Consider the following 10,000-nt stretch of genomic DNA (forward strand, 5'->3'; position numbering starts at 1 on the left):
CTCACTACTTAACTGTCATTAAACAAAATTCAGGGTTTTCTGAGCCAACATAAACATTAAACCAGCAATTTCACTGTCAACCAAGTAAAGTGTAGTTAATGTATAGTGACAATATCATCCGTAACCCTTTCATGGCTGCTCTGTTTTCAATGAAGTGATTGTGTAGTCAAGTTGCCAAGGTTACCAAGCACTAAGGATTCATTGTAGTCTAGCTTAGAACTCTACAAGTTTGTTGTCCTGAGCAGGTTATTATAATCCACAGCATTTACCCATTTTTCAAAGCCCTATTCGCAGCTAAGTGTTGTCATTTGTAACACTGAGCTGTCTTGTAGTACAGCTCTCTATACTACTTATTCAGTAGCTTGTATGTTTAACATACAATATTGAGGTGAACCAAATCTCCTAGAATCCTAGGCTCGATTTCCAGCCGCTGTTCGGGAAACGAGCCCACGCTCCTTCCCCTGAATGTAGACCGGACACGAGAGAGCGGCGGAAATCGAGCCTACTAGAATCCACAGTTGACACAAAATGAGCAATATTCAGTCCAAACCAAAATGTTAATTTGCAATTATTTTTCTTACCAGATCTTCACATCTAAACAAAAGTGGATTTCTAGCATCAACAATCTGGACAACAACATCACTACAAAAATTAAAGAAACATTCATAATAAGCACTAAGGTTACCTGCAATTAGTCAACATTTTCCTTGAACAATATGCTGTAATCAACTACTGTCTTTTATTTGGAACATAGACACCCCAACCATCCAAGTATCAACTAATTAATTTACAAATACAAAGAATTTTTCCAATTAAGAAACCTTAACAGGGAATCAGTCTTTTTGTGCCAAATTACATGTAATTGCCTAAAATACCAGTACTTAACACGTCAACACAACCCTACCATAGGCAAATATGGTTACCTCAAAAACCAATGACATTAAGACTCTTTTTGAAATTAGAGAACCTCTCTCTGTTAACTATTCCCCTTCCCACCCACAGCACATATATTGCACTCACAAATACACACAGTATACCATTAGATTCATATTGAGCTTCAACAGTGTAATAGCAATGCCAGGTATGAAGTATCAAGGATTCCCAGATGCTTTGTGCCTAATTGCTTACACCTGGTCACTTTATGACTTGCTGTACTCTGAGTCAGGGCTAAGAATAACAAGAACTAACGATCGACACAAACCTGCGTTCTATTACTCTCCACAGTTGCCTCCAAAAGTCAATATTACGTTCAAATGGTGTAAGAATTATGTGTTCCTTTTCTTGAACCCTAATGATTTAGACAAAGAAAACAAACTAGATAAAATCCAACTATAGTAATTACTGTTTCCACTAGTCATCATCATCATAATCATCTTAAGGTCTCTGGTTTCTCCATCTTGAGTGTCGGATGGCATATGTAATGATACAAAGTGGCTACTCATCCACTGAATCTGCATACGAGATCACACGAGAAGGAAAGCAAGTAGTTACCAGTCTACCAATGTATGTGGCAATTAATAGTTAACTTTCCCATTAATAATTATTATTATTGCCTCAAACCTGGGCTTTACATTGCTACAAAATGAATGCTCCTATCATTCAATAAAAGCTTAATAATGTTTATCATTGCTAATAATGTCTGGTATGCAGAAAGTTAAACAGGAGTTGCATTAGAACTTTGACTGCTGAATTGGGGAAAGACCAAATACAGCTGTATGCAAAAAAGGTCTGTTTTAGAATTTGACAATATTTATGATCATCTTACTGTGCAAGTTGTCTTCTCCATTCAAGAAAACTCTCCTTTTCCCTCTCATCTAACTCAGCAGCTGTCATTTTTTCATCCCATTCTGGCCTGCACAAATAAGGAACAAAATTTCTGCATTTTATGGCAATTTAACTTACTAATCACAGTTACTGTAGATGCGCATACCTTTGAAGGATAATTATCAGTTGTCTGAGTGTATGAGCATAGTAAACGTTTGTGTACTAACCTGCGCGGAATCCTTAGAAAATGTTGATGCTCATTTTGTGCTTGTTTGATAGCTGCAGTTTCTTCATGACTCAAAAGCCCTTTATTGCGCCATGATGTGACAACTGTTGCATTCAGCTTCTCTGCAAACAAGAGAGTGAGACAAAAATAAAACAAACAAATATAGGAAAACATACAAAACATTGAACTTTGAATATAAAACCAAACAGTAAGTGCAAAGATATTAATATTGTTGGAATATTACATGAAAAAAATGGCCAATCCGCAAAAACAGGAAGGAGAATGCAAAAAATATGTAATTAATTTAAAATAAAAAGGTTGCCAAAACTGCAGTACCGTGCAAAACTAAGTTGACAGTCTCAACTTGAAACTTGAAACTTGAGATTAGAGAATCAAGGATCATTTAGGATTGAGTTTTGAGACCCGCAAAATTTTTTTGTCCAGAGGATCTAAATCAGAGACTTCAAGGTGAAAACATAACTTCTTGAAAGCAAAGCAATAGCATGATGTCGATCGCTTCTACTGTGTGCGTTTTTTTTTTTGTCACTGTTCATGTTTTCTTGAACTCAGTGTTTATAACTGCCAAATTACCAGGATACTATTGATAAACAGTCCTAATCCGGACGCTGAAAAATTCTAGGCAGGGCATTACTAAACCACGAAACAGTGAAACAAAACATCAAAACACCATGTATGACCCCACCATACAATGAATACTAACCGACAAAGGTTGGATTTGAGATTAAATATCGTTTTATGCCTAGTTATTGCTGGTAATTCATTGAGATTAAGATTAGGATTCAGATTAGGACTGAAATTAGGAAAAATAACAATTAGGCCTAAAACGATATTTAATCTTGAATCCAACCTTTGTTGGTTAGTATTCAATGTATGATGGGGTCATACAAGGTGTTTTGGTGCTTCGTCTCGCTATTTCGTTGTTTAGTAACGTCCTTCTAGGGAACACATTCATAACGAGTCACGCCTGCATGCGGGTGTTTCTAAAACAAAGACCTAAGACCCACTGATCTAAAATGAAGATCCACTGATCTAAAATAAAGACTCTGTGATCTAAAACAAAGACCCATTGATCTAAAAGAAGACCCACTGATCTAAAACAAAGACTCTGTGATATTAGACTAAACCTACTCCACAAGCATCCCAAGCTCAGTGTGAGCATGGTTGACAAAATAACATAAAAAGGATTTGTATGGGGAATCCCCATAAAAGGCTTAAGAAGATAATTACATAAAAAAAATTCTCAATTAAAAAGCCTTAAACCTTATTGCCACTGTGGGTTGCTTCCTTCCTGTTTGCTTACTTTCCAGATCTGATGCAATTTGAGCCAATTTTCAATTCCTCAGTTGTCAATGGTATACATGTAATAAAATCCCAAGGCTTGACACTAAATTCACAGGAGCCTACCAATTTGAGTCAAGTATTCCTTGATAAAATGTTCCAGCGATCACAATTCCACATCAGAATCAATTGACAAAGATTCAACTTTCATTTCAACCCACCATCAACTCAATAGCAGTCCTGCAAGTGACCTCAGGCGATAGTTTGTTCACTCGATTGCAAGAAAATAGCTTCCGAAGATGCACTTTATCGATAACAAACTGAGCCTTACCAGGGTGGCAGATCATATACATGTAATTATCTTCTTAAGCCTTCTATCAGGATTCCCATACAAATCCTTATGTTCTTGTTAGCCATGTCTCACACTGAGCTTGGGATCCCTGCGCAGTGAGTGAGACTTAAGCAAACGAACGAAGCAGCTCTCTAATCGGGAAAAGAAAACAATTACCTTCGAAACACAAGGGATTGTGGTCAAAGGAACAAGGAATTGAGGTTATGCGAGAATGGAGGAATTACATGTAAGATGCGCGAGAATAGAGCCTGCTGTGTTTTTCAGATAATTTACACTGTCCTGCAACAAAAAGTAAATTTGAAATCGTTGAATGAGAAAGGCCAAGGACTTGTAATGTTGTAGGACACAAATCTTTTAACCACCTCTCCAAATCTCAGGTATGTGTGGTACATCTTTTCTGAGTAATTTGTCTAAGCGTTTCATGCAACTTTTTTACAGGATTTTGTATGGAGACGCCATGTTGTCTGGTAATCAACGAAAACATCTGGAGTTCACTTTGCGATGAAAGCGCTTACTTTTTGCTCATGAGATAAAATACATGTTTTATAAACATGTGTACATCTCCTAATGTACTTGAAAGGCACAAACTGCTGAGATTCTTAGGGACAGACTTTTTTTCAGCCAAATACATGTAGTTTTGTATAATGGTGTTACACACGAAACGAAAGAATCACGGAACTGGAAACTTGAAAAAGATTTATTTCCAGGTCACCTTCAACCTCTTTTAGATAAAATTCAGAAGACCTTGCAATTTTGATTTTAGAATTTCATGATGTCACTGTGAAAACCATCTACATGTAATGTTTCTTTCTTCTCTCGAGTGGGGTCCAGAATGAAGTCCAATAGGGGGTCCAGTTTGGGGGTCCACGTTTTGTACCATCCCTGCTCAAGACCTATTGAAATCTCCCTTCATGCATAAATCGTCATTAAATTATGGCAAGCACAATTGAACATCTCCCTCGGGAGCATTTCTACCATTTAGGTTAACTAGTATGCTAGCAAAACTGGATTGAAAAGTAACTATTAATAATTAATTATTTTTGAGTTCATGGTTAATAGTTAATTGAAGCATTAAGCACACAAAGTCACCCACAAGTTCCAGGGGCTCTCATAGGCAGAGTTTATCCTGACTTTTGCAGCAAGTACTGAGATGACTTTTTAACTCTCCCCATGGACAGGATGCAAATCCATCCCAGGGTTACCCCTAGCAGTACAGTATGTGTCGCCCCTATTCATTTATACACCTGAGTGGAGAGGGACAGTATGGAACAAATTTTTTTTCCTGAGAAAACAACATGGTGACAGAGCTAGGCCATCAAACTATGATCTTGGGGACAGGTAACCTGTGATCTGGCATCCTCTTCTTTACAGAGGGCACAAAAGGTACTTTTCACACCCCCTCTCTGAATTTTTTTTATAAAATTCTGATGTTTGATGAGTGTATATGAATTATTTCTTTTCTGGCTAACACTTCTCTACTTTATGTATTGCAAGAGTATTGAGATTTTTTGTAGAAATGTATAATAATAATAATAATAATAATAAAAATATTGCTATTATTATTATTATTATTATTACATCTCTTTACCAGAAAGTAAATAATGAAATTGGTGGTAAACACATTTTAATGAGAAAGTCTTCAAAAATTCTATGACAACTATATTAATTTATTTTACCTGCAGCAAACTCTGCACCGGCCAGTTCAGCTGTTGCTAAGAAATCGTCCAAGTCAGTTTGTTCCGTAATGGATTGAACATGACCTTGTGTACCAGAATCCAGTTCACTACAGTGTCTCTAGGGGAACATTTGTGTGGTAACACAAACACAGTATAAGTACAGATTGTTTACGTTGCTGGCAATAATTTAGACATTCCTTACCCCATTGACCCCTGGAGGTCAGATTTTACTCTGTCTAATGCAAGAAGATTTTAGTTACCAACTGGGGGTATATCCTACTTAAGGTGTCAAAGGAGTCAATGAGGCTCGTAAGGGTTTTTAGCTGAGCATGCACGTTAAGCCACACACATCATACTTAAGCCACTCACGTCAGGTCATGAATCAAAACAGGTTATTGGAAATAAAAATGTAAATGAAAATCGTGTTTCAAATGTTGAGCAAGAATTATTATAATCTCAAAAATTAGCTCAGTTACCCACCTTAATTTTTTGCATACAAAGTTCTTTACAAAACACCAGGAAAGATTTATTGCTGCTCGACGTTTTGGGGTCATCATGACTCCATTATCAAGAGACTAGTTTATAGCATGCAAATAAGGAAAGGTACAAGATAAGAATAAATTACAATAAAAGGCCAAAACGAACACCTTGGTGCAGATGGAATCCGTTTGCACGTTCAATGTTGGTTTACATGTGAATATATAACATTTCTTTAACGAGGCAATCAAATTTGCCGCTACATTTCGTGATCGTGTGAAATTCCTCGATGAAGCATTCAGGCATTTCACTATTGTGCTGCGTTAACCAACATAATAAATTTGAACGTGACGTGCAAACGGATTCCATCCACGCCAAGGTGTTTGTTTAGGCCCTTTATTGTAATTTATGCTTATCTTGTACCTTTCCTTATTTGCATGCTATTTAATTAGTCTCTTGATGATGGAGTTATGATGACCCGAAACGTCGAGCAGCAATAAATCTTTCTTGGTTTTTTTATATGCCTTTGCTTTGAACAGGAAATCTCTACTGAACAAATTTCTTTGCATTCTTAAAGAAAATTCTAAGGATTTTGGAAAAGGTATCATCCAAAACTGAATTTTAGACAGCAGGGGATTCGCAGACATCTTTAAAATTGCCTGACGATAGTCAGTATCAAATTTTCAAATCATTTCCAAACTGAAAGCATCGGGAGTGTTGTGATCAACCCACTTTTACCAATGGAAATCCCTTTTAAGCCTCCTTAAAATTAGATAGTTTTTAATATTCTACTCCATAGCCAGAAACCCAAACCACAGGATTATCATTGATACCAACATTTGTAACAAACAACATAGCATTGAGGGTCGAGGGGAAAAAAACTCACTGTTTACCATGGGGCCAGTCATTAAGCGTTTTGTTGTACCTCCCAACTCAAAATAGAACAATACACAGATGCAAAATGTTACAGATTTGCTGCTATTTCAAAGGTGCACGACCTGATCACATGCGAGTCAAAAGTTCAAGTCGTTGTTTCCCTAGGAAGTTAGTGAGTTTTGACACATGACATGTTTTCCTCCAACTGGAAAACATATTTGAGCTGGGAGCTATAACAACAACCTTCAGGGCCTGGAAATAGGTCGTGTGGCATGAGATCATATGCAACAGTTATTTCATTCTGACTTTATTATCCCCCCTCACAAAAACCAGCATACATCGGGCCCCAGTTGTTCAAATGATATATCACGATCCCCCGGAAAAATCACAATCCAATGGATAAGTCCTAGCGAAACCAATTGCGCTATCAAATGGATACTGATATACATGTATTCGGTGGATAGACTGTTATATCAACCTTTTGATTAACTGGGGCCAGATGGAAACTTACCCAGCTATCAAGGTGTTTGATTTTTGCCCCATTTTTGGCTCTTTGCCTTATGATGCTTTTTCCCAAAACCTGTTGATTCTTTTTACCCATTTCAACGTAACAAGAAAGATACACAGTACACAGAAAAAAGATGGAAGAAGCTGAATGCATACGTCATGTATGCGAGCTTCGAGGAATCTCGCGGGTTATGTGACAAAGTCACGGTTCAGTGGATGGACGTAAGTTTATTAGCTGTCGGTCGCTCTTGGAGACAAATTACGAAGTAACTAAGAAAGCTCCCACGAAGATGGTGCATCAAATATGGATCAGACTGTGGAATTTTCGCCCAATTTTCTACGCAGTGTTAACTCGAGTTATGTTCTTTATCCATGGTTTTATGTCAGTGTGGCTTGTCACTCACTGCTTGCAGAAACCTACTTACTGGTTAACAATAGTTGGAGTTGTTTTGCTCTTCTTTGAGATGATGTACACGTTGCTTGCTCGTAAAGGACAAGAATACAAGTAGTAAGTCAGCTTGAAGCATACAAATCGGTTTCCTACAAAGTCTTGTTTTACCAATATTAACGTCAGTATTACATGTATGTCTTAACGACGATAGCGTAACATAATACATAGACTGCACTGATTGCTCAATTTGCTGTCACCAGCATGCATTTTCTCGTACTGTTGACGGATGCCAATGCTTCATAGTAAGTGGCTAAATCACTAAAGAACATTTGAGTCACCAAAGATGAATAGGCGCTCGCTTGTTCCGTTATCTCTAGCTAATTCTGACTTCGGGACAAGCTTATGTATTAGCCATTAAATTATGGCCACCATGTCTTATTGACATCAAACAATCCACAATTTGTAACTTCGATCCGACGAAGGGTTGATAAAAAATTTAGGAACTGTAAGCTTTGCACTAACTTTTTTTCTGTTTTCAGCTTTTGGCCAAGTTGTTTCTTTTACATGTCTACTATGATTCCAAATATCTGGATTGTAGAACTGGATCTTTTGGAAACACGAATAACTGGCCGAAATACTACTACTGCAACAGCAGCTGGGGTTAGTTGGTACATGTATTTTTTTCTCAGTCAGAGAAGATCTGATTTGCATAAGAGATATTATGCATCGTGAAATGGGGACTCCGAATGAATTTGGGTATAGACTACCATCTGGCTGCATCTCTGATATGCGACTGCGTGATGCAGTTAGCAAGGTGCTATCTCTGATATGCCTTACTGTAATTGTGTGATGCAGTTAAGAGTCATATATGGTAATCAAAAAATTGGATTACATTTGACTGCATGATGCATTCATAGTCTATACCCACAATCACCCTTGCTCACCACAGAGACTCAGGGGCACCCAACGTCAATTTTCGGAAAATATCTGTTCGGAAGGCGATTTGAGATCTAGAATTTTCGAAACATTTGTTGTAAAATTTCTTGCTTGCCTGCCTGTCCTAGGATTTTCGAACATCGAAAACACGGTATAATTGCCCATTTCTAACGGATTTTTATCCTAAAAAGGTCACCTAGAATTTTCGGGAGCCTTTTTTCTGGGTGAAATTTTCGAAAAGGTAAGTTTTGATCCCTATAATTTTCGGATCACTAGACTTTCAGCTAGGAAATCCGAACAGATGAAAAATTTTTAGGGGATAAAAAGATGCCTATATCTACCGTTTAAATACTAAAATACGTTTAACAATGCTATGTTTAAGTGGTTTTGAACTATATTCTCGTTGGGTGCCCCTAGAGACTCCAGAAGCTCAGTGGTTAGAGCATCCATACTAGATCACGAGGGTCGTGTTTTCAAATCCTATCTAGAGCTCTGACTTTTCAGAGTTGCCATTTCATGATGCATAATATCTTTCATGTATTTCTCACATTACTCACTTGGGTGGTTGGCTAGTTGCATCTCTGATATACCTTAATGTGACTACGTGATGCAGTTTAGAGTCATATATGGTTATCAAAAAATTGGACTACCGGTATGTGGACTCACCACAGAGTCTTCAGTAGCTCAGTGGTGAGAGCATCTGTACTAGATCACAGAGGGTGGTGGGTTCAAATCCCAGCAGGGGCTCGGGATTTTCTGAGTTGCCATTTCATGATGCATAATAATCTTTCAATCACATGTATTTCTCACATTCCTCGCTTAAGGGCCCACAGATGGATTTGTCGCGCGTTGCTAAGGAAGTGAAATGTTACTTCCGATAACTGACGTCATCATATCATGAACTGACAAGAAAACCCACTCGCAAGCAAAAGTCACCGCACAAACTGTTGTTTCCATCGAAGGTTTTTCCTCGCCCTTCCTCGCGCTCGTTCTCCGATCAACTGCGCATGCGTAAACGAACTGACTTCCGGTTTGGGAAAAAAGCTAAATTTCCGGCCGTTTTAAATTGAATTAAATTTTTATTTACGTGGCACGTTTCACCCCCAAATACAGAATATAGCTAAGCATTGATTTTTTTAAAATCATCTTTTTTGAAAAAGTTATGGGTATTTCAGTATCGTTTATGTCTTTAAAAACAACATTTTTCAAAATAAAAAGAAAACCATGCTTGGCTGGATGCAAAAACGAATACAAATTATCAAACCATCAATTAAATACCCAAATTGCGTAGCACGGAGACAAATTTAGAGTTTTCTTTTATTGGTCACGTGACCATGGGCGTGGTATGATGACATCATATTTAGGGTCATTGGCTTACAAAAGTTGGAAAATGACCAAAATAATGTCAAATTCTCTCAAATTACTTAACCATTACATCCTTAGCAACGCACCCCAAAAAATACGTCAGTGGGCCCTTAAGATCTGATTTGTTTAGA

At 37.6% G+C, this 10,000-nt stretch overlaps 2 protein-coding genes across 2 annotated transcripts in view; one reads left to right on the forward strand and one right to left on the reverse strand.

Moving 5' to 3' along the window:
- LOC137997400 (large subunit GTPase 1 homolog) overlaps positions 1-7,432 on the reverse strand; it is a 17,502-nt gene extending 10,070 nt beyond the window's left edge. The window contains exons 1-6 of the mRNA XM_068843368.1: positions 7,182-7,432; positions 5,318-5,435; positions 1,992-2,112; positions 1,766-1,852; positions 1,202-1,288; positions 582-642 (exon numbers count right to left, since the gene is read on the reverse strand). Coding sequence (XP_068699469.1) covers positions 582-642; positions 1,202-1,288; positions 1,766-1,852; positions 1,992-2,112; positions 5,318-5,435; positions 7,182-7,331 — 624 coding nt within the window. The 5' untranslated portion in view covers positions 7,332-7,432. The remainder of the gene's footprint in view (positions 1-581; positions 643-1,201; positions 1,289-1,765; positions 1,853-1,991; positions 2,113-5,317; positions 5,436-7,181) is intronic.
- Positions 7,387-10,000, forward strand: part of LOC137997402 (transmembrane protein 26-like) — a 6,281-nt gene continuing 3,667 nt past the window's right edge. Inside the window, exons 1-2 of the mRNA XM_068843371.1 lie at positions 7,387-7,685; positions 8,108-8,228. Coding sequence (XP_068699472.1) covers positions 7,468-7,685; positions 8,108-8,228 — 339 coding nt within the window. The 5' untranslated portion in view covers positions 7,387-7,467. The remainder of the gene's footprint in view (positions 7,686-8,107; positions 8,229-10,000) is intronic.

The sequence above is a fragment of the Montipora foliosa genome, chromosome 3 (genome assembly GCF_036669935.1).
Source record: "Montipora foliosa isolate CH-2021 chromosome 3, ASM3666993v2, whole genome shotgun sequence".
Lineage (NCBI taxonomy): Eukaryota > Metazoa > Cnidaria > Anthozoa > Scleractinia > Acroporidae > Montipora > Montipora foliosa.